Here is a 24,203-nt window from a genome sequence, read left to right as displayed (position 1 = left end):
CTACAGCAAGATGTTGTCACAGTCCAAAAGAGCCCATCTGAGAGGAGGGCCTTCTTAACGGCCCAGCAAAAGACCCCAACCCCCCCCCCCGAAGGTTCTTTCCTGGCATTCATATAGCCTCTTTGTTCACAGGATTTTATATTTTTAATTGGAAAAAATGATATACGTATGGAAAAAAATTAGAAAGGGTAAACAGTGAAAAAGATAATCAGTGAAAACATTTGCCTTCTATTCCAAATCTCTAGATAGGTTTATGTATCCATCCAGAGAGTATATATTATTACAAACATACATTTCTTTTTAAACATAAATGGAAGTATCCACTTCATTCTGCTTATCATTCAAGACAGTAACTTGGAGAGTTTTCCCTATCAGGCGAGATTAAACTATATAGTTTACTTTATTAAAACCAAATAGGTTCTAACGAAATGGTTTTTTTTTTTAAGACTTTTTTTTTTTTTTTTTTATTCGACAGAGGTAGAGACAGCCAGGGAGAGAGAGAACACAAGCAGGGGGAGTGGGAGAGGAAGCAGGCTCATAGCGGAAGAGCCGGATGTGGGGCTCAATCCTGCAACGCCGGGATCACGCCCTGAGCTGAAGGCAGACGCCTAACCGCTGTGCCACCCAGGCGCCGCCGAACAAGACAGTTTTAAGTAAATCAACCTTCTCTCCAACAGGCTCTAACACAATTTAATTAGCTTTTTATTGCTACGGAGGCTTTTCTTATTATATAAAGCGATGGCTCTAAAACTTAAGCGGATATTGGTTATCACCTGGAGCGCTTGTTCAAACAGGCTGCTGAGCCACCTCGAGTTTCTGATTCAGGAAGTCTGAAGTGGGTACTGAGAACTTGCACTTGTAATAAATTACAAGGCGATGGTAATGCTGGGGTTGCGGGGACCACATTTTGCGAACCAACCACTGGTATGCACGCTGCATTAAACTGCGTTCCTCTCACCTCCTAGCATCGCTGGTCTAAGCAGGGACCAGCGATTACTCCCTTGGGAACTGCAGGAAGGGACCGAGAACACCCACTCCTAAAGAAGTTAAGGACTCTGCACTCGAAGCAGAAATTGGGATACGACAAACCTACATCCGGCCCCTGGCGCAACGCAGCAACGCCATTTCCTTTCTATGAAGCTCCGCCCACTCCGCGTCCCTAAAGCGAGTAAGGGTGGGCGGCCCAGAGAGAGCTGGGAATCACGTGGGTAGGGCGACGTCTCGCGAGGCTTTTAACATCTCGCGAGTTTTGACCCGCTTCTGTCTTTTCCTCCTTCCAGTGCCCGGCATTCTTCCCCTCCCCCCCATCGCCGACCAAGTTCTCCCATTTCGGACCGAGTCGCCTTGTTGTTGCCGCGGAGATTTTTCCTACTGGTGCTGCTGCCTCTGTCGCCGCCGCTACCACTGGGCTCATTTGCCCCAACCCCTTCCTGCTGCCCTGCCCCCAGCCCCACACAAGGTAACGAAGCCGGTGAGGGAGAGAGCAGGGCCTCGCCGGGCCTCGGCCTCTCCTTGGTTGAAGCAGAGGCCTGAGGCCGAGGAGCGGGCCGCATTGGAGAGGCCTGGCCGCCGGCAAGAGTCTTAGGGGCCCGGCCTCCTCTCCCACCCAGAGTTGGGACCTGAGCGGCTCCGGAGGGGCTGGGACCTCCGGGCGGTGGCGACGGCCTGGGCTAAGCCGGGAACCGGTCGGGTGGGGTAGGGATGGGAAGGCCTCTTGAAGCCCTCAGCCGTTCTGTGCGGAACGCTTTTGGGGGTGTGAGGCTCCGGCACTGCTGGGCTCCGCTCCGTTTGTGTTTTCCGTTTCCCTGGAGCTTGTGTTTGAATTTCGAGTTCTGAAATAATCGACCAGTTGTGGCGGGCTTTGAGGTGTTGGGTGCCTAGCTTGCTCTAGCCTTTTTGGAGCCCTTCCAAATTACAGGCTGTGGTCGGACGGGAATTGTAAGACAGAAAGGTCCTTGGAAATCCCGCGTGTTTGCTTTGTAAATCGAGAAAGGATTCTTGTATCTTATTTTCCGGAGAAGAATGAGCCAGACTGGGTGAAAGACAACGCTCCTTAGAATGCCTAAATGGGATAGTGTTTTCTTTAATGAAGAGGCTGCATAGGCAATATTTAAGTGACCGAGTGAAACATTTTTGCTCTTGGAGGAAAGGTTCTGAACACACTTCCTAATTAATAGCTCATGTGGAGAGTATTATTTATGTAGTTAATCCAAAAGCCATTTATATTTTGTTTTGGAAGTATTCTTTAGTGCTTAAAAATATTTTTTCTTAAGTCTCGACTCTTTCAACAGATTCGTGCTTTTTTTTTTTTTTCCTCCTGGCGAAGATGTAACAGCCTTGTGAATTGAGCCAAATACAGTGTCTGCACTGTTACAGGAGTTGAAAGAAAATTAGAAATTCTCCTTTTTCCTTTTGTCATAGCTCTTGTCTGATATAAATTCCACACAGAAACAAAATGAGTTTATAATCTGTGGAATCCATTCCCTTGAAGCTTGGATTTGACTCACAGCTTTTCTCAGAACTAAAAGTAAAGGTAACGGTATAAGTTAAGCTGCAGCAATGAATTATATTAAGGAGTTGGGAGCAAAACTGGTAAGGATTAAGTCAGGCAGACAGGGAAATTATTTTTATGGAGTTTTTGGTTTAGTTTTCATGGTCTTACTCTTTTTATTTTCTCCAGATGTCAGAGGATCTAGCAAAGCAGCTGGCAAGCTACAAAGCTCAACTCCAGCAAGTTGAAGCTGCGTTGTCTGGAAACGGAGAAAATGAAGATTTGCTAAAATTAAAGAAAGATTTACAAGTAAGTATAAGAGGTCACTAATAGTTACATTGCTTGGAAAAAGTGTTTTTGTGTTTTTCAAATGATTTATTGCTTAGAATCCAAAGCACCATTTGGAGGGGAGTGTTTCTTCCACTATCCTCCCTTGCGTGTACGTGTGTATATGCACATGTACATGGCTCACAGAAGTAGGGTTGCTTCCTCAGTTATATACATTAAAATGAGTAAAGCACTGTTCTTACATAAATCTTGTATGTTCATATAATTTTTAAAAATAAGAGTTGAATTTAGATGTCTCTGTCAAACCTTCTAGAGAAGAGGTACATGTAACTTTACAGTGGAAAGTGCTTTTATTTTTAAAGATTTGGCAAAGGAAATTTAGTTTGAGAGGTAATTAAAAATACATGGAATTAAAAAAAGTTAATTTGTTTTATTGGTATTGAAAAAACAAATGTGGAAGCATTTTATAAATGATAAAAACAATGAGAAAAATATAACCTGGTTAAGATTCTTTTTGTCACAAGATTCGTTGAAAATGAGAGTGTGTGTGTTTCAAAGCTAGCAGGTAAACATCTTGTATTGAAAACATATTATGAAGATATCTAAAGAGATACTTGTTTTCTGCCTAAATGCTACATAATGTTTGAATTTAAGGCTAGATTTTACATTGTAGTTGTTGACACTTGTTGAAGTTAAGTTGAATGGGTGTGGAAAGGAGATCTTAATTTGTCATGGGAAGGTTCAGTAGGTATGAAACTTACCTTTTTAAAACCTGCACTGGGGTTTCAAGACAAGCATAAAACCCTTATGGTAAATATCTATTGTTTCTCAGAACACGAGGTTGATTGATAAAAATACTGTATATATGTACATATGTAGCACTTCATTTTAATAAATTTGAGAACTTAAAATTTTGAACCTGGTTTTTTGAAAGTTTTAAAATGTGCTTTGATTTGATGGTCTTTCTTTACTGATTCGGTACAAAACTAGAATCATCTTTATCCTATCTAAATCCTTTCCTTCCCTTTGTCAGCCTCTTGCCCATTAAAATTAATATTATAGGGATATTAGAACTGCAAATAAATGAAACTTATTTGAAATGGGGTCCAGATTCAGAACTTTGAAAGAGTTTATCTGGGCATAATTAAAATGAGTTGAATATTTTCAGGTTCAAATTGTGGAATTAGGATAAACTTGCCTGAAGTTGCAATAGTGTGTAATTTTTAAAAACACAGAAAACAGGACCCCTCTATAGTATGTAGAAGTCAGGCCAGTGAATTTGAGAGTGCTAGTCAATACTAAAAAGATGTTTGGGGAGCAATTTCTCCCACTCCCAGGCCAACTTTCTATTTACCTCAAAGAGAGATTCTGGCATGTATCTTCTTTTACCACCTTAAAAGCAGTCCTTTTTTTCTTTTAAGAGAATAAAACATTGTGGTATTATGTATATTGCTATCTGGGCAGTTGGAAGAAAGATATGTGTAGAACTGGTAGAGGGGAAGTTGGGAGTGAAGGTTGAAACCTTATTGTGAGGGTTTTGTTGTTGTTGTTTTTTTAATATTTCTAGAATAAACTTCAAGAGTCTAGGCAGAATTGCCTTACTATGACATGGTCTATAATGGAAGTATCTTAGGGAGAGACTGTTGTGGTAGGCATTGAAGTAAGCACATAAATGGCTTACTTAGGGTTCAGTTAATAAGGACCTGGGGGTCATTTATCTGTGAATTATCCTCTTCTGTAACCATTTAAAAGAGCACTGTCCAGTAGAACTTTGTGCCATGATGGAAATGTTTTGTATCCACTGTGTTGTACTGCAGCGACTAGGGACTACTGAATATTTGAAATATGGCTAGGGGAGCTGAAGAACTGAATTTTTAATTTTTTTTAAGTAGCCACTTGTGACTACCATATTGGATAGCACATATTTAGAAGCTTAAGTTCTAAAACTTCAGATAGTAATAATACAGAATGTTTTTCCTGACCAATATCTTGATCACGGTTTCTTTTCCTCTTATTTTGTCATGAAAACATTTTTCATTTCCATTTGCTAGATACAGGTCTCTTTTGAACTGAAAATTACTCAAAGATAGAAGGCGTCATTGAAGATTAGATAAAGTTTTAAGAAGCATTTGAATATCTGCTTCCACCTAGTGATTGTTGTCTCCATTGATTACAGTTACAGCTTCTGTTTTATCATGGATTTTTTAAAAATATTTTTCCTTTTTATCTCTTCTCTGTTTTCTGGGATATATACCTCATGCCTTTGATATTTAATTCTGCCTTTTATATTTGCTGAAAACTTGTTCAGACTGATGACTGAGTTTGTGGCCTCCTTTGTTTTGTGTTCCTTTAGTGGAATGTCTACCCCAGTTATGAATTTGTTTGCCCTTTCATTTATGACAAAATGCTTTTCTGCATTTTTTCAGTGACTTCATTTTGCCAGTAAGGCTTCCTTGCTTATCTTTTTTATGTACTGTCTTTCATATAGAATAAAGTTACTCAGCAGGCAGCACATTGATCTACTGAAGTCCTAATTGCCTTTTTTCACTTAAAAAAGTGGGTATAGTAAGATCTAGGCTAGCTACCTGACTAGCTCCCCAGGCAGTCTGTGATAATCACAAAAATAGTCAATTTATTAGGCTGTTTTGCTGAATAAACTGGTTCTAAAGGAGGCAGGGGTCAAGTCACTTGTCTCATATATTACAGTGGCTCTCTGCATCCCCGAAACGCCTTCCTTCAGTAAGCAGAGTGCTTGAGTGCACCCTTTGACCTGCTGATATGTAGATCACAACATCTGATGCTTCCTGGAATTGCCGATTACTGTAACTGCTGCCCATCTGTCGATGAAGGAGCAGTTTCAGAACTCAGACTTGGGGGAGGAAAAGTAATTAATGGTATGTACCTTTAAGAACCCCCTCATACATAAAATAGTTTCTCTAATACTTTGGTCCATATGCACATGTAAAGAAAACATTGAGAAGGGTCTTCATAGCTTGTTGGGAGGGGTATGTGAAACATGGCAAAATGAAAGGACAACTAGGAATAAATGCTTTGGATTTTTTAAAAATCCAATCCTTTAGTGCAGGGCTCTGAAAATTGTAACATGCACAGCTTTTCAGGACCCTTTGGTGAAAATGTATTTCCTTATGAAAATAAAATGGCAAGATGCTCTATGCTAAGAGAGGTAGAGGTCTAAACCTGAGACCTACAAATGTCGAAATCATGTTTGTGCTTTAGTTAAATGCAATTATTTGATAATAGGGATGGTATGGGCTCTTGAGTCAGGCTTACTGGGTTATATTCTTGGCCCTAATAGTGGTTAGTTAAAAACAAGACTGGATAATTTACTCTCCTTCTTTGTATAGTACATGATCTATTTATGTGGAAGTTCTTTGCTTTACTTGCAAAGGATTGTCTGATTAAAAGGTATTTAAGTGGCTCTTTGGCACCCAATAAAATCTCATTAAAGATACTACTCTACTGAATTCTTAACTCAAATCTGAGTTGGTCTAGTTTTTTAATTCACAAAACTGGCCTTTCTCCCAAGGGCTTAATATTCCTTTTTTTTTTTTTTTTTTTGAAGGCTCAGATATTAGTTTTTCAGAAATAGCCATGAAGATCTAGACTCTTTAGGAGAAAGGTGATATATACTTTCTTGCTGAACCGGAGCTGCTACTATAAAACTTCAGGGGGAGCCATAGGAAACTCACTACAGAGTTTAACTTTGCTACGTTTTCTCACAAAACACAGTGTGATGTGTTAAGGTGTTTTATATGCAACAGTGGGGGCAGGTATGCAAGTTTTTAAAATGAATCAGATAAGGTGACGCATTACCTAGGTCTTCATCAGAGTAAAAATATAGCGGATAGGTAGCACAGTCTATCAATTCGTACTATTAAGTTTTTTAACCAACCCTACCAAACACCCTTGAATGAAGCCAGTACGTATAAGCCTGAAATAGAAAAAATACTTGCCACACAGAAAGGTATTGCCTGCCTGTGTGTTAAATTCTTTTTTTTCCTTTTAAATGAAGCTGTGCTCATGTACTTTTTAGAATATTCTAAATCTAACCTGGTAATTTGCTTACCTGGATGGGGTAAGTTTTATTATAAATGAATAGGAAGACTACTGGCTTTTTATATGTGCCTATAGTATTTTAGTAGAAATATGTATGAGCAGGAACATTTTTATTACTAATCAGGCTGCTTCAAGAGGCTTGGGTTTTGTTTTATTTTGTTTTGTTTTGACAGGGGTGGGGAGAGAACATGTTGACTAGAGAGTTAATACTACTGCCAAATAATGCCCTGTAAAACAGTCCAGGGGCATGAAATACATGTGACAAGATATGAGATAAAAATGATCTTGAACCTAATTTAGTCCTTCATAATTGATTATTTCTCATATTAGATCTATGTAGCTAAAATAGGCACTTAGAAATAATGCATGGTAGGGCAGCGTTGCTGGCTCAGCCAGTAGATACCGCAGGTGACTCCTGGTATCAGAGCTGGGAGTTCAAGTCCCACATTGGGTTTAGAGCTTACTTGAAAAAAGAAATAATGCATGGTATAAGCTCAAGTCTACCCTTTTTTATTAGTATTTGAGGTTAATAAGTTGAAAGGCAATTGTCCGGGTTTAAATCCCAGTTCTACCACCATATAAAATACTGTATCTTAGTTTCTCTGTGAGGATAATCATAGTACGTACATGATAGTATTGTTATGAACTACAAATAAATATGTGTAGTGTACTTAATAAATGGTATATGGTGTGAGAGCTATCGTCATCAAAACCTGAAAACCTGTTGAAAGTAGGTGATAAGCGAATTATAAAAATAATATTATAGTTTTTGTTTTTTCTTTTTAGGAAGTTATAGAACTAACCAAAGACCTTCTATCAACTCAACCTTCTGAAACTCTTGCAAGTTCAGACAGTTTTGCTTCTACTCAGCCCACTCATTCATGGAAAGTAGGAGACAAGTGTATGGCAATCTGGAGTGAAGATGGACAGTAAGTGTAGAAAAAAACTCTAACTATAACATGAAATAATAAAATACAATGGTAAGAAGTTTTTATTCAGTTTAAACTACCCTATTTTAATCTTTCTATGTAGTTAATTTGTTCGTAGAGCCAATTTGATTCCTGGGTGGTTACCACTAATACAGTGTTCAGTTTTTAGCTTTAGATTTACATCCTAGAGGAGAGAAAAAGCAGAGGAAAATGAACGGATAGCTTAAATAATCTTAATCTTTTCCTCAAATTGAAAATTGAGTGAATGGTTGGCTGTCTTAGACTTAGGTGAAACACATACACTGAAATTATTCCTATAAAAAATATCTTTTCTCAAAGAGACTGACTAAAGCACACTTAATAGACATATAAGAGATTTTCATGACAATATTTTGATTAGGACCCCTTTTTTTGATAGTAGATGGCTAACTCCAACCACTGTTTTGTATTTTTTACTAAAGAGCCAACTGATGACAGAAGTTCCATTTGAGACACATGTAATAGTTGAAGCACTGCAGTGTAAGTCTTATAGGCTGAGTACTAAACCTTTACTCACCTGCTTACAGTCATGATATCTTAACAGGTGTTATGAAGCGGAGATCGAGGAGATAGATGAAGAAAACGGCACTGCTGCGATCACCTTTGCTGGCTACGGCAATGCTGAAGTGACCCCACTGTTGAACCTCAAGCCTGTAGAAGAAGGAAGGAAGGCAAAGGAGGACAGTGGCAACAAACCCATGTCAAAGTAAGTGATTTTGACTTTAGCAGTTTAAGTGTAATCTTCCCCATTTTGGTAGTTGAGGTGGTCCACAAAATCCATGCAGGGTTAGATTAGGGTAAAAAGGTTATAATGCTCTGCACCGTTATTCTGAAGATCAGCAGTAGAGGATCAGTCTTGTCTGTATGTGTATGCCTAGGCCCACTTAGGCGTTCAGTATATTCATTAAGAGGACACTATGTACCTCACTAAGCCAGGTGTTGGGTTTCCACCACAGTGAAGACAACCAGCTTTGGCCCTGTCCTGATTGAGTTTATAATCCAGAGAACAAAACACAAAATTAAAGGAACATTTAAGTAGTTAAGTATAGAAGTTATGAAGGAAACATAATGGGTACTTTAAGGGAACAAAGATACCTAAACTGCACTTCAGTCATCAAGGCAAATGTCTTTGAGAAAATGACATCTAAACTGAGATTTGGGGGCACCTGGGTGGCTCGGTTGATTAAGCATCTGCCTTCTGCTCAGGTCATGATCTCAGGGTCCTGGGATTGAGCTCCGCATCGGGCTTCCTGCTCAATGGGAAGCCTGCTTCTCCTTCTCCCTCTACTGCTCCCCCTGCTTCTGTGTGTGAGCGTGTGCGCACACACTCTCTCTCTGTCAAATATACAAATCTTTAAAAAAAAAAAAAAATTAACTGAGATTTGAAAAGGAGTTAGCCAGGTAATGAATGAACTTGAAGGTATGACCTTGGGCAAACTGCTTAACTTTTTTTCTTATTTGTAAAACAGGGTTGATAGTATCTACATTGTAGGATTGTAAGGATTAAATGTTAGCATTTATAAAGCATGTAGCACAGTTCTTGACGTGTAGTAAGAGTTCAGTAAATGTTTACTTTTGAAAAAAAAAACCAAGGTTGGAACATAGAAGTAACAAACATTCCTGTGGTAAAAACTTGGGGCTTAAATGTGGGTGGTTTGATAAGAGAAGAGGTTAGAGAGGTCAAGGCCAGATCACAAAGAGCTTGACAGCCACTGATGCATTTCAAATAGAAGAGACAGGATGTGATCATAGTTGAGCTTTCAAATACTCACTGACTGCAGAGGGAAGGCTACTACTGATGTGATCCAGATGTAAGATAATGTGGCCTGAACCCAGGAAGCAGCAGCAGGAGAGAAGTGTATGGTTTGAATGGTATTTAAGAGGTTAAATTAACAATATTTTGGTTAACTTACACATATTTCCCACAGTTTTCTCTTTTTTGGGTTTGTCGGGAGTTTTTAAACTTAAGTTGCTACAAATACATAAATATATTTGAACTTGGGAAAATTATATCACCTGAGTATCCCAATGAGAAAATCAGTCTGTAGAACAATGTAACATCCTCTATTTTTTTTTTTAAGTCTTTGACATCAGTGTAAAAAAGCCACACTTAGCTTCATAGCGGTGATTGTATGATACTGAGGCACCTAGATCGTATTGCCTCTTTTTAAAGGACCTCTTCATCCTTTCGGTGAGAAAGTATGTACACTGAGCAGAAATTATTGAGAGAGCTGTAGGCCCTGATCCTGTATAGAGGAGTGTTTTTTTTTAAAACCCCAGTTTTTGTTTTTAAGAATTTTAAGCTGTGATTTCCCCTTAATGCTACTGTGCTTTTCCTGTCTAGATGAAACAGATTTTTTTTCTTTCAGATTTTTATTTATTGACAGAGAGAGAGACAGCCAGCGAGAGAGGGAATACAAGTAGGGGGAGTGGGAGAGGAAGAAGCAGGCTCCCAGCGGAGGAGCCTGATGTGGGGCTCGATCCCAGAACGCCGGGATCACGGCCTGAGCCAAAGGCAGACGCTTAACGACTGAGCCACCCAGGCACCCCTAGATGAAATAGTTTTATCAGCATTACATCTCTTTTCTAAATGCAGCATATTAAACTTGCTAACCGTCCATTTAGAAATGGGTAAAGGTTTAGAACACTATTAATGTTAAAACTCATTTCTAAAATGCACCTGGCAAAAGCAATGTAAACATCAAAAAGTCATAGTTTAAATATTTGATTTGAGGGGTGCCTGGGTGTCTCAGTCTGTTGAGCAGCCGACTCTTGATTTTGGCTCAGGTCATGATCTTGGGGTCCTGGGATCAAGCCCCATGTCAGGCACTCAGTGCAGTCTGCTTCTCCCTCTGCTCTTACCCCTACTTGCACACATGCGCACTCTCTGCAAAATAAATACAATCTCAAAAAAATGTATTTGATTTAAATAGGTAATAGATTACATATATGATTTGAAAGCTTCCAGGGTTGCTGTGTATTTCAAATAACATTTCTTAGTAGTACTGGGTGATTGGCATTGTTGGTGTTAGTGCTTCTATTCATGTAATGTGTAAGTTTATTACGGATATTTTTGTTTTGTTTGCTTTTTGTACTGCTAAATATCTCTTGAGGAAATCATCTATTAAGTCTTAAGAGTTGACATTTAGCTGTTATATCTACACAGAAAAGAAATGATTGCCCAGCAGCGTGAATATAAAAAGAAGAAAGCTTTGAAAAAAGCACAGAGAATAAAAGAACTTGAGCAGGAAAGAGAGGACCAGAAGGTTAAATGGCAACAGTTCAACAACAGAGCCTATTCTAAAAACAAAAAAGGCCAGGTTAGTAAATCTGTTTATTGTACGTAAATTTGAAAAGTGTAATTGTCATTAAAATAACTTTAAAATGAAAGAGGAGGCATATGGTTTTAAAAAAATACATAACTGGATCTTGAATTCAGAATCCTCTTTAATCTTCTGTTGGGCTTATAGCAAAACATCACCATTAGCCATTGTCTCTCTCAAATACATTATGAATGAGAGAGTTTGTATCAGAAATTACAAAAGACTTAGATTGTTTACCCTTCTATAAACTAAAATTTGAAAAACTGCTTGCTACCTTACATACCACTTAGAGGGGGTGTGATGAACCCTACCCGCTTTGTTAACATGCTTTCTATGCTGGGCATCACTGGTAGATTTTATTTAAAAGAGCACTCCAGTTCCCTTGATGTGTACTATATTTCTTAAGTGTATTTTGGAAATGTTTTCCCCAAAAAACTAATCAGAATGGTTTGTTTCATTTCCGCTAGGTAAAAAGGAGTATTTTTGCTTCACCTGAGAGTGTAACCGGAAAAGTTGGAGTAGGAACTTGTGGAATTGCTGATAAACCTATGACACAATATCAAGATACCTCTAAATACAATGTCAGGCATTTGATGCCTCAATAATCAGAAAAACTGTTGGATTTCATCTCTGCAGGGCTTTACATTTACCTTTTTATCCTTATATTTTTCTAAAGGTAAATTATTTGTTAGATGAGTAAGGAAGATACCATTGTCGTCCTTGTTTGACTTCAATAGAATGAAACTTGAAGAAATTGCGTTTGATAACTGCTATTCGTTTAACTTTTCGTTACTACTACCACAGTTTCCTCAAAGTTTGTTGAATAAAGCAACTTTTCTAGATAGATGCTGCATAAATACGGCACTTAGATGAATTGTTGATCTTCCTAATATCAGGCCCTTACTTAATGGATGGTGTGTACTTTTTGTAAAGTTCTCACTTGGAATTTTCAGATGCTTTGAACTTGCCACATATTGTAGCAATTCACTGGAACGTCAAGGCAAAATACCAACCTGCTAAAGAGATCTTTTTTTCCTTCAACTTAAACCTAGCTGTTGCTAATTAAGCCTAAAAATAGGTTAATTTGATTAATTTAAAATGGCAAACTTTATTTTGAGGTTTTTCCTTCAATAATTGGTTTCTGAAGCCTATTAGGCTATCTCTAAAATTGACCCAGCTCTTAAAATTTTTTCATTGAGTTTTAATTTTATGTAAGAACCATGTTTATGACCAGCTTCCTTTTCTAAGGGGTTTTTTTGTTTATTTTTAATTTTGTGTTTTTTTTTTTTTTAACATGTTGATTTTTCCCTTACGGTAGTGGTACCATTTTTTGGATGTGTAATGTTTATATAAGAAAACAAAAAGCTGATGTATAGCCCTGTATACAGTGTAGATACTATTTTTGTAAAAAAAAAAAAAAAAAAAACCCAAGGCTAAATTAATGAACAAGAGTACTGAATGTTTCATCATTAAAAATTTATTGTATTTCTTGTGCATTAATCTGACCATAATTTCCCTGTATATTATGTTCATGTAGCTGAGTTTGTAATTTTTGTTAACTAGATCAAGTTGTCACCATTTGTTGGTATAAGTGAACATCACAGTTATCCTGAGTTGAGTTTAAGCCAAATATATGCATAGTAAAGTGTCTTCCTATTAATGGAAGATGGTGATTTTTAGGGTATGTGTTAATTTCTGTTTTTGTATGTTTAACTTTTATTAAATAAAGTGTTTTTAAAATCTCCAGGGTGTGTTACCAGAAGGGTGGTGAAGTCCTAGGGGCAGCATTGATAAAGTTTGATTAAGCTTCAGTGTTTTTGCTTGCATTCATCATTTCCACAGAAGAGAATATTGAGTATGTGATAAAGGTTTCAATAAATCCTTATGTACTTCTTACATTAGACATAACAAATTGGATCCTAAAGGACAAACTATTTTTATCTTAAGGGCTTGTGCTGTCTATAGAGGTGTTTGTACATTTTGGTAAAAGAAAATAAAAATTTTAGTGACTTTTAAGTATTTTAGTAAATTGAAACTTAGGGAGGACAGTAATGAGAAATAAAATTCTTTATCTTAACTCTTCATCTCCCTCCCAACCCATGAGGATCAGTTTTCCTTCCTATAATTTATGGCCACAGGGTAGAGCATGTAGGACAGAATGAAAGGTGAAGTCTTATTTAAATACAAGGCACAAATTATAGCAGAACAGGGCTATTTAGCCTGAAGAATTAAAAATATACTGTTCTCGTTACTAGTAGTGTAAAAATCTCTTAAGAACTAATAATGGTATCTTTAAAGGATTGCAGGGGAACCCTTTAAATTTAAAAGCACTTGGAAAGAAATTTGGTACAATTGTGTGACCACACAGAATGGATTTTGGTGAGATTACCTTGGTATGTTGGAATAGTAATTTACCTGTTATTTGTATAGGCTAGATTCTTGTGTTGGGCCTTGTATCTCCTTTGACCCAAGGGCCTTCCTTTCTGCATATTAATTTTCCTGGATGGGCTTTGCAGGAGAGAGAAAAGGAATAAAGGTGACCATACTATATAAAACATTTAAAAAGGTGTATAGCATGCCTGTGTCAAAGACCTAGATGTGGCCCTTTGAAAAGTCCTAGTGTCGAGATAATGATCGTGTTTCTGGACTAAACAAAGGATCCCGGGGGGGTTGGAGTGCCTATCTCCTAGAGTGATGCTTTCATGAGAAGCATGATACCAGTGATATTTTACAAATGAAGGTGGCTAAGTTCAATACTCTAAAACCAAATATGACACTTTGTTATATATATATGTATATATATATATGTAACACTGCTATAAAATTTAATGCAGTTTCCCGGTCAAGAAGGGAGTCTTGAAGCTCTGAAACTCAGAATGGGTTCATGACATGAGTCATGTACAGCTCCCAAGTAGCTGTGGTTGCATGGATCTCAAAACTTGACGTTTGACTTTGTTATTGATCATTTCAAGGGAAGAACAGTCCCGATACCTCCCAAATAATTACATTTTACATGTTAGTATCACGAACAACAAAACGCTTTTTTAATTAACATGTAAAAAGGCCATATTGGAAGAGCAAGGACTCAGGAGCCAGATTGCTGTTTGAATCCTGGCCCCTCATTTTTACCTGCGTGCGCATAACTCTTGTCTTAGCTTTCTCAGCTGTAGAATGAAAATACGGGTTTCATTACATTGTAAGGATGAGTGAGTTAATTGATATGTGTAAAGTGCTTAGTAGAATACCTGATAATGGTAAACTCTGTAGAAGTGTTTGCTATTTACTGTGCAGGTGGTAATGGTGACTATCTTTTTTCCTTAACCGTAGCAATGCCAATGCACGTTATAATGGATAACAATGCCCATTGCTTACAATTTGAAGCTAATTATAAATGTACTATTGAACTGTCAAATTAACAAAGTTATATATTAAGTACATGCTAGTAGAAGTTTAAATTTTTATATTAGAATATTTTAGGGCATGTCTCTGATGGGAAGGAGTACAGGTTATAATAAAGTTACCCTAAAGCTTGCTTAAAATTAAAAGAGGGATTCCTGGATCTGGGTCCTATTCGAGACCTATTTAGGCCAAAGTATGTCTGTTTTTGACAACCACCACAGGTGATTCTGATGTGCATCCCTGGGCCTAGAACCATGTTTTAGGTTAAATGTAAAAACAGTGAAAGAAGAATTACTAACAGGGAATTTCCTTAGCCCAATTATTAAGATTAGGCATCAGGCCAAAATGAAATGCATCTGTTTGTCATAAGTCATTGTTTTAATATGCTTTGTCACAGTTTATGTGCATGTGCGTATGTTTCCATTACAATGCAGTTTTAATGCTGAGTGTATCTGCCTTTAAAATAGCAAGGGAAGAGGCACCTGGGTGGCTCAGTGGGTTAAGGGTTCAACTCTTGATTTTGGCTCAGGTCATGATCTCAAGGTTGTGAGATCGAGCCCTGTGTGGGGCTCCACACTCAGCTGGAATCTGCTTGAGATCTCTTTCCCTCTCCCTCTACCCCTGCCTTCTTCCCCCACTCCTGTGCTCTCTCACTCTCTCAAATGTTAAAAAAAAAAAATAGCAAGAGAAAACCATCCAGTAACAAATGAAAATCATAGTTTTATAAATTGTCTGTAGGTTGTAATTATAAAAGGTGAAAAATGTCACTTGCACAAATTTAGTCAAAATATATTTTTGGAGCTTTGGTTTGGCTTTTTGCTTCAACTTGGACACTAACTGAAAGACGAGAGAAGAAAACAAATCTTAAAACCAATAAGGTTTTATATTTGTTAAAATCTTTGGAGTTCAATAAATATCTCCTGAATTGTATTATTTGTATACTATGAAGCAACCAGTATAAATGGTAATTTACCTGTTCAACAGTAAATGTAAACATTCTTCGTATCTAGGGTTTTTGAGTTGCAAGTTAAACTGAATTTTTACTACATTGGAGAGGAAAAACATAGCAGACAGAACAGGTAAAACCATAGTTTAAACAAAAACACAATTGAATCCCCTTATACTATGATTTTTATGCATAGATACGTTTTTAAATACCTTAAAAGGTACAGAGACTAATATTGGCAGTCTAAGAATTTGTCTTCGCCCAGCCAACAGAAAGTAAAAGAAAATATAAGATGAAGGTGTTAAGAGTTCTGTGAGGTTCTTCAATTGCCTTTTCTGCCTTTCAGCTTATGTATATATAAAGGTCGTTCTTTTGTGGCCTTGAGTAGGGTAAAGCAGACGTGAGAATACTATTGGGCTTGTGGTAGTTGACAGCTGAACTAGCTAAAAATACCAAATTTTGGATAAAGTTATCTTTCAATTCCTAGGAAATAAAAACAGACATTTTACTACAGCAGGCACTTCACCAATTCACTTTTATGAAACCAGTACAGACTTAAGTTACTGAAATTATTAAAATTGTAATTTGATTTCCCGGTTACTTTCTTAAGATCACAGCTGAAGATGCCATAGTTGAGAAAAGGTTGCTTTTCGTTTGAAGAGCAACTTTCTCCACTGGAGGCCCAAAGTCATGTTGATTATTTTGCTGGCTCATGATTTGCCTTTCTTGGTGAAAACTGATGTGCTTTTGTTTTTTCCCCCTTTCAAGCCCTGTACCCACTTTAGCAAGATGCAGTGCATTTCTGACCAGAGAAACAATTCAGGCTTGGAGGACACTTGACTCTATATCCTGGGAAAACTAGAGTTGAAGCCTGAGACCTCCCGCTAGGCTAGTCTTTAATAGATGGTAATTGTCCAGTTGTTCATTGCTCAGAAGTATGGAGGAAGGAGTAAGTATCCCTTTGGTTCTCCTGCCAGGTTTTTCCCTCCAAAAGCACTGTCAGGTTTAGTTGACATAGTTTTCAGAGTGTGATAAAGCTGCTAGTTTAGAAGCAACTGACTTCTTAAATTTGTATTTTTAATATACATTTTAGAGATATTTTATGGCTTTTATGTTTCTACAATGCTGTTTGGTGCCGTGGTGTGAAAATCTGAGATAACTATCAGATTTTATATTGCCCTCCCAATAAAAGACTTCAAGCATTCCTCTATAACTAAGAGCTTGAGGAAATGGAAAAAATTTCAAAATTATAGGAAGTTAGTTGGCAATACTTTAAAAGAGCTTCATCTAAGCCATTTCCCCTAATAATTTATGATGGTATAAAAAGGTAAAACCAGAACCAAGAAGTGAGGTTGTCAGCCAGTACATGTATTTTGAACTACACTTATTATTTGGAAGAATCAGATGTATTCCACAAGAAAACCAGTTTCCTATTTGATCTAGTACATGGGCCAAGATTTTTTTTCTTGGCAAGGCCAGCACTAAATATTAACTAGGGCATTATGCAGTGGTTACTACTTGTGCTTAACAGACTCAAGCTCAGGTTAGTCTTTTTTTTAGAAAGACCAGGTAATGACTAAAACCACTGATACATCAATCTTATAAAGTCTTTATTTAAAAAATTCTATAGGACATCAAAATTGACTTACAAAGTATAACCTGTCATTGAATTCTGTGAAAATGAACCATTTTATTTATTGGAAATAGTCTTTTTCTGCAAGACCCAGAGTCAGAATAACTAAAATTCAAGATTAAGGATGAAGAAATTAGAAGGTTGCATTCATCAGAGAAAGGAGAAGTACAAACCTTATTTTTCTTTTGGTGCTACAAACTCCTAGGTTGAGTATGTGTGGGGATTTACATATATCAGTTTTAATCCTTACAACCTTTTTAGATAGAGGTAGTATTCGTAACAACTTCTCAGGAGGAAATGGGCTCCATGAAGAAACTAACTTGCCGAAAGTCCTTAGCAAATATTAGAACGAGGACTTAAATGTGACCAAAAAAACCCTGTTCTTCCTACATTATGCTGTTGTTGGTAGGGAGTATGGAATTTTTAAGATGGAAGGATAATAAAAGGGAAAAAAGGCAGCTATTGCTTCTTCAAGTGGAAGAAAACAAACTTACGAAAGAACATTCTTCAAGAGGTTAAACAATTTTCTCTTGAGAAATGACCAAGGCAGGAGTGTGGCCTTAGGTTAGGAAATTTGCCTCAATAATTCTACCTTTTAAAATCCCCTCATAATGCTAAAAGCTGTCATTGTCATGGGGACTAGAAAAGGCATTTCTACCAGAGTTCTCATACCTGTCCTAATTAGAAACTACAGTCTGACTTCATCAGACTCTTCTTTGGTAATAAATACACACTGAAATAAGATTTACCTCTATCTACTAATACAGTACTCAGGCATTTTACATAAAGGGTGCCTTAACTCTGGTTAGTGGGTGGGGACTAAACAGGAACTTCCAGACTTATTTTCACTTTAAATGGATAGTTGTAGCCAAAGGGATGCCCTAAAAAGTTATTAAGAACAGATAATAACAAATGGCTTTGTGTCCTACCTGAAAAAGTTAAGATTATCGGGTACGTTAAACCATCTGCAATTAGGTTATGTGGAGTCATCAGTCAAGAAGGCACCTGTTTAAATTATAGAACAGGAAATGGCAATGATTCCAATTGCCATTAGTTCTGGACTATTGAAATAGGATCAACTTAAACATTTAGGAGAGACAGTTGCTTCTCAAGGTGTGGATGCTCATATTTTTTCCTTCATAGAGAAGGGTGGTACAAAAAGCACTCGGGTATTCTTCATTCACAATTTTTATTTCTTGCAATTAACTTTTATATCTTCAAAGTCGATTTGTCTTTTAAAAAATTAATACTTCTTACTCATCATACAATCCACTCCCCTCCCACAAGGAAAACAAACCCAGGGAAGGAGTAATTTAGAGGGCAGTTGAAATAGGTACTACAGATTTGTGACGAAGGCTTCCCAGCCCACCAACCTGTACATATACAACAAAATGGCAGCACCTCAAGTTCTCCTGAATGAAGTCCAAAATTCCAGCCCTAGGCAAGTGATGCAAGTGAATGCCATGGGAATAACAAAATGGAAAAGCTTAATCATTGGCTTCCATTTACTTTCCATGGTAGTTAGCAGAGTCTTAAAACTGTCTCCCTTGGGAAAGTCAAAAGTAAGCAAATATATAGAGCAACATTTTGACCCAGCCCGGAGTAATTATAAGTGAAACCAGAAATAATTTACCTGGGCCAGAGAAATGAATTTATCATGTTTTTCATTAAGTCCCCAGCACCTGAAGTAGCGAGTTCTAATAACGGGCTTCTAAAGGCATGCAGTTTTTCACACATCTACTTCAAAGAATTTCTTCCACTCAACATAGCACAATTAAGGATAAAATATTTTCGGAGGCACAGGAGGAGCACAAAAACAAGTAAGTATATGCTGAGGCTTTGTGTATGACCAAGATGGTACACTTCATACATAGAAGCAGTGAAAGCTGTTAAAGTGCTACTTACAAAGGATAGTCTAACATTACACACACAACTCAACTGCACTGCTAAATATGGTTGTCTTTATTTTCTTTTTCCTTGCCCAGCCCTATCTAACAAAATAAAACTACAGGACTGAAATTAACAACCCATTAAAATCAGCAATAAGTTATGAAAATCATAAAGCTTTTTTTTAAGTAATTAAGGGTAGTTAAATTATTCAAAGTATACAAAGTCCAAAGAGCCAAGGGGTAAGGGGTCCAAGAAGGCTTCCTGGGGTAAAGGAGAGGGTGAGGGGGTTGGGAGGGAACACCTTGGATTTTGAAAGACAAAGGGAACACATGACATCAAAGTGCAGGCTAGAAAAGAAATTTCACTTAACAGAAAACATTTCTGAAAATATTGGTAAGAGCAACAATAGCACCTGCACAGTGGGACTGTGAGGAAGGAGAGAGACTGCCTGTAGGAAAATGGAAGCAAATCTTTACAATAAAATGAGACAAGTGCCAGACTTAACTATGTTAAGTATTATAATGTGTCTACTATAGGTATCAGATGGTTAAAAGCTGGTAAAAGGTAATGATTCTAAAAGAAAATAAAAACAGCATTGACCTTTTTTCTACCTAGCCCAGACCTCATTCATTTTGTGCACTGTAAAGTGTGAGGTGTGAGGTGTTTTATCATTATCAAATGCTGCATCAAAATAGATGATTTTTTCCCCATGTGTTTTTCCACTATAAAAGACATCTATGTTTTTTATGGACAAGCTTTAAAAAGATGTCATTTTGGTTTTCAACACATACAAACAGTTATCAAAATCTGAAATAAAAATGCTGCCGTGGCTCAGACCTTGGCCTGCTAATCTGCGTGCACAATTCTTCTGGCCCACGCAGACACAGAGGCATGGAGAGCTTTTTCCTTCTGGCCCCTCAATCCAAATTCATAGGCCCTGTATGGTAGAGGCTGTCATACACAGACTGCCCCCATGCTGCCCAAGGGCCTAAGGGCGGCTGACTGTCGAGCTGGCGGTTGGGTGCCCTACTGCTAACAATGCAGGATAAAGTTAGCTTGCTTAGCATGGAATCCAACAGAAAGCTGAGCTGCATGATGATCCCTTTCAAAAGGCTTCATGGGAGTCTCTCCTTTTGCAGAGCATGAAATGAGCTTGTTTTTGTTTTTTGTTTTTTCAAGAATTGATCATCCACAGGCTTCATGATAAGCTGTCCCAGGCTGAGTTGTAATAGCTCTTTAGCTATCCAAGTTAATGCCTGATTATCTTGTCTTCTCATAACTATAGGTTTGATTTTGTTTTTAGGACCATAAAACTCAAGAAGAAGGGTTCACAACCCCATTTCTTAAATGTGTCTACTCATTGTATTATGAGCAAACTGTAGAAGAAAAAGAGGAATCTCCAATGTTCTCTTTTAAATCAACTAAATCAAGAAAATTTCATACAAGTTTTCTGCTGCCATTAGAAACTGATTTTCAAATATGAATATTATGAGTATTTGTTCTGCTGGGGAGGCTCTGCCCCACTTTTTGCTAAGTATTTGCTTAAATAGAGGTCTTTTGACCCTTTTGTTCAAGTATAGTTTTGTTTAGTTTTAAAGAGGAGACTGCATCATGAACCCAATTTAAGAGATTGTTTGGATTGAATTGGCCCAGTGAATGTTTTTGCCCTGCACTGTTATGTCATGCTGGGTTCTAGGAAGTGAACGAAAGTTTGACACTGGCACTGGAGTAACCCTCGTCACTCCCAATACTCTGCAGGCTGCTGTGGTCATCAATGTCACTGATGCTGGTGGTACTGATATTGTCCACTTCTCCATGGGAGAACTCTGTGCTTTCAACATCCACTTCAATCTCCTCTGCCAAAGAGAAAAAAGGAAGAATGTTAGTAATCTGCACTTTCAAAAACAAATGAGAAAAGGGCATAAGAAAAAGTCATTATTTTTTGTAGTGTAAAATAATTATCATCCAAGCTTATTATCAGTGATCTCTGGAGAACAGAAGTAACTGAAGGTGAAGAGACACAGGGATATATTTTGCAAAGGGGAATGTCTGGTATCCAGTGGTGGTCTCAATCAGCAAGTTTACTAAAGCCTTTGACGCCAGTCCGTCTGGACCTCCCACCAAAAGCACTCAGCCTATTTGGGAATTAGTGCTTAATATTAAAAGATCCCAACCCCAAGTGGTTTAACAACATCTGTTCTGCATTAAACTAGAAACTAATTCTCAGTGTTATTAATCAGAGTTGCCTTAAAGAGGGAAAAAGGCATCAACTTAGTATAGGTGAACTAGAAAATGTATCCATTTATTCTTGCCTTTGGCAGTCTCATTCTACAGACAGTTCTACAGACTTCTAGGATTCATCATAAAGACCTCTGACTATGCAGTAACAAACTAAGCCAGTCATTATACAGTGAACTCTGAGGGATTTGTCTTCATTTCAATTTAATTTTCTCGTATCAAATATAACTTGAAATGAGGGTGTGAGCCTGAAAAGTCTCTGGATTATAGTGAGATCTATAGCAAAGATTATGGTAAAGGCATTTCAGTGATGGTATTTAACTTTACTTCAAAAGTCAAACATGATTTTTTTTTAAAAATCCCTAAATATATATATGACCAGCTATCAATAGATAATTTGTTAAATACTACATACACAATCACCAATAAATCACAATATACATTTTAAAAAACAAAACGCAGTTGAAAAACCGTTCTTTCCCATAACAGCTCAAATGAACTCAAGATTCTTCAATTCTTTAAAGCTCAAAGTCTGATGTTTCATATTTGGCACTGACTCTAAGGGTTCACACTGATCACAATTGCTTTAGGAAAAGTGCATTCTTGCTGAGCCTAAGAAGACAGAGTAAGTTATTTCAAAGAGTATAATTTTCAAAAGGCCTTGTTGCTTCAAAAAGTTTGAGAAATCTGTTTCTAAAATGCAGGCATCTGTCCAAACAAGCTGTACAAACAATCCTATGAATTCATAACTATTTGTTTTACATCCATAATGCTTCACAGGCTATTTGGTGTTTCCCGGTGTCACAGAATACTCATCCAACCTACGACTAGAAAACAGAATCAAAACATCCTATCCAACAGGGCTTGCTGTACTCAATCATAACAAAGTAAAAAGAGAGACTGCTCTAGCCAAATGAACTAGAGATAGAACTAAAAGTCCCCTGTAATACTGGAAAAGAGGGCTTCCAGATAAGAACAGGGAAAGAGGTACTAGCAGCACATGGGACTACTAAAAATATGAGAACTATAATGAAGACATACTCTTTCTCAAATTTGGAGGTGGGGTGGGTACAAGGAGGAGTTAACAGCAGGGAGGGTAGCTAAAGCCTGCAGACATGACAGAGTCACACAGCTAGTAACCAGTAGAAGAAAGACCAGGATCAAGGTCGGCCTCCTAATTCGGGGTCATTCCTGCTACACCTCACTGTCATTCATAAATGTAGCATGTCCCTGAGGCTCTTGCCGCTGCCTCCGTACTGAGTGCCACATAAAAACAAAGTTACACAGCAAAACAACAACAAAAATAACAAACCCAGGGACTCCTAGGGTTGTGTTAAAAGGGATCAAAAATCAATTTGAAATACTTCTACGGAATATGGGAAATCTGAGTATTAAAAAGAATAAAAAGACTACAATGGATTAGAACACATTCAAAACATGAAAACCTATGAGTTTGTAAGATAATCAAAACCAAATAGCAAAACAAAAAACCCTGTTACCTCTGGAGGTTGCTAAGACACCGACTCATTATTCAGAAAATTGACAAAAAAACAACACAAAAATTTTTAAAAAGCATCCCATCTTCCCTATATGGACTTGATTTCAGGGTAACCAAAAAGGTTAATGAAAAAATGTTGTTCTTTATAAAAAAGTTAATAAATGCAAAAAGAATGACAGAATTAGAAAATACTATTTGTAATACCTAAAAAAATAATAATGGGGACCATCATTAATGATTGCTAAAACTATTAAGTAAAAGGTTGAACACTTGCATAAATATATCAGCACCATCTACGAAATATTCTTGCTTCAAAAAAAGAACCTGAATTTAATCAAGCCACCAGATCCACCAACCAGTTCACAGGATATAGGAGGGACAGAAGAACATGTTAAATGATGCCATGTGGATTCAATCAGCCAAATCTAGGGGAAGTTCTATAAGAAAAATGACTCTGTACCTTTTTTTTTTTTCTTTTAAGATTTATTTATTTATTTGAGAGCGAGTACATTGGGGGTGGAGAGGGGCAGAGGGGGAGAGAGTCCCAAGCAGACTCCGTACAAAGCCCAACATGAGCGGTTTGATTTCACCACCATGAGATCACGACCTGAGCTCAAACCAAGAGTCAGATGCTCAACTGACTGTGCTACCCAGGTGCCCCAAAATGACTCCATTCCTACAACAAACGACACTGGGGAGAAAAAAGTGGGGAAGTGAAAACTATTACAGATGAGAAGTATCTTAAAAGGCACAAACAAATGCAATATGGACTCTGTTTGGATTCTAATTCAAACACATCAATGGTAAAATGCCGTCTTTGAGAAAAATCTATCAGAAATCGACGATATTAGAAATTAAATAAGATTATCTGATTTTATTAATTTTGTGGCATATAATAGCATTATGATTATTTTTAAGTCTCATTTATTAAACATACTGAAGTATTTAGGGACAAAAGGATAATGTTATCTGGGATTTGATTTAAAACATTCCAGAAAAAACGGTGAGGATGAGGGAGTTGAGAATCAATGAAACGAGAATGGCAGAATGTTGTCAGCTGTTCAAACTGGATGATGGGTACATGAGAATTCAATATTCTATTCTACTTTTGTGTATGTTTGAAAATTTCCATAATAAAAAGTCAAAAGAAATTTTACAAACAAGTCCCGTATTGTTTTAGAATCCTCAAGATCTCGTGAGCTCTATTTTCCCTAATATTAAGCTTAAAATCATGAGAGTTCACCTCTGGGATCTTTTGTGCTGTAAGGCCTGATGTGGTGGGAGCTTTAGGTGAAGAGATCATTAAAATTCAAACAAAATTTTTGGTTGATTCTTAGTCTTTCATCCTGCCAAAGACAAATGCTCTGGGATAGATGGAACGAGAAATGAAGGGTGTGGTACTTTAAAAAACAGGCATAAAAATTAACATCACCAGTTACAAAACATATCAAC

At 37.3% G+C, this 24,203-nt stretch overlaps 2 protein-coding genes across 4 annotated transcripts in view; one reads left to right on the top strand and one right to left on the bottom strand.

Moving 5' to 3' along the window:
• The first annotated feature begins 1,291 nt into the window (after nt 1-1,291).
• SMNDC1 (survival motor neuron domain containing 1) lies at nt 1,292-12,891 on the top strand. Of its 2 annotated transcripts, none has more exons than XM_002930798.4 (6): nt 1,292-1,459; nt 2,681-2,800; nt 7,643-7,785; nt 8,369-8,530; nt 10,991-11,144; nt 11,615-12,891. In XM_002930798.4, the coding sequence occupies exons 2-6, from the start codon at nt 2,681-2,683 to the stop codon at nt 11,750-11,752; spliced, it is 717 nt and encodes a 238-aa protein (XP_002930844.1). In that variant the 5' UTR covers nt 1,292-1,459; the 3' UTR covers nt 11,753-12,891. The 2 variants fall into 2 exon arrangements, with proteins under 2 accessions (XP_002930844.1, XP_011215959.1); XM_011217657.3 differs by lacking the exon at nt 1,292-1,459 and adding an exon at nt 5,486-5,673 and having other exon boundaries at nt 2,675-2,800.
• A 5,406-nt stretch (nt 12,892-18,297) lies between these two features.
• MXI1 (MAX interactor 1, dimerization protein) overlaps nt 18,298-24,203 on the bottom strand; it is a 79,736-nt gene continuing 73,830 nt past the window's right edge. For both annotated transcript variants that reach the window (XM_034663270.1, XM_034663271.1), the window contains exon 6: nt 18,298-20,871. In XM_034663270.1, coding sequence (XP_034519161.1) covers nt 20,708-20,871 — 164 coding nt within the window. In that variant the 3' untranslated portion in view covers nt 18,298-20,707. The remainder of the gene's footprint in view (nt 20,872-24,203) is intronic.

This window comes from Ailuropoda melanoleuca, chromosome 6 (assembly GCF_002007445.2).
Source record: "Ailuropoda melanoleuca isolate Jingjing chromosome 6, ASM200744v2, whole genome shotgun sequence".
In the NCBI taxonomy this organism is placed as follows: Eukaryota; Metazoa; Chordata; class Mammalia; order Carnivora; family Ursidae; genus Ailuropoda; species Ailuropoda melanoleuca.
This window is presented reverse-complemented; position numbering and strand designations above follow the sequence as displayed.

Excerpts from the sequence above, each read along its gene's own strand:
- SMNDC1 (XM_002930798.4), top strand. The coding sequence starts at position 2,681 with ATGTCAGAGGATCTAGCAAAGCAGCTGGCAAGCTACAAAGCTCAACTC. Across the intron at positions 8,531-10,990 it reads GGCAACAAACCCATGTCAAA|AAAAGAAATGATTGCCCAGC; the intron begins GTAAGTGATTTT and ends ATATCTACACAG. Across the intron at positions 11,145-11,614 it reads CTAAAAACAAAAAAGGCCAG|GTAAAAAGGAGTATTTTTGC; the intron begins GTTAGTAAATCT and ends CATTTCCGCTAG.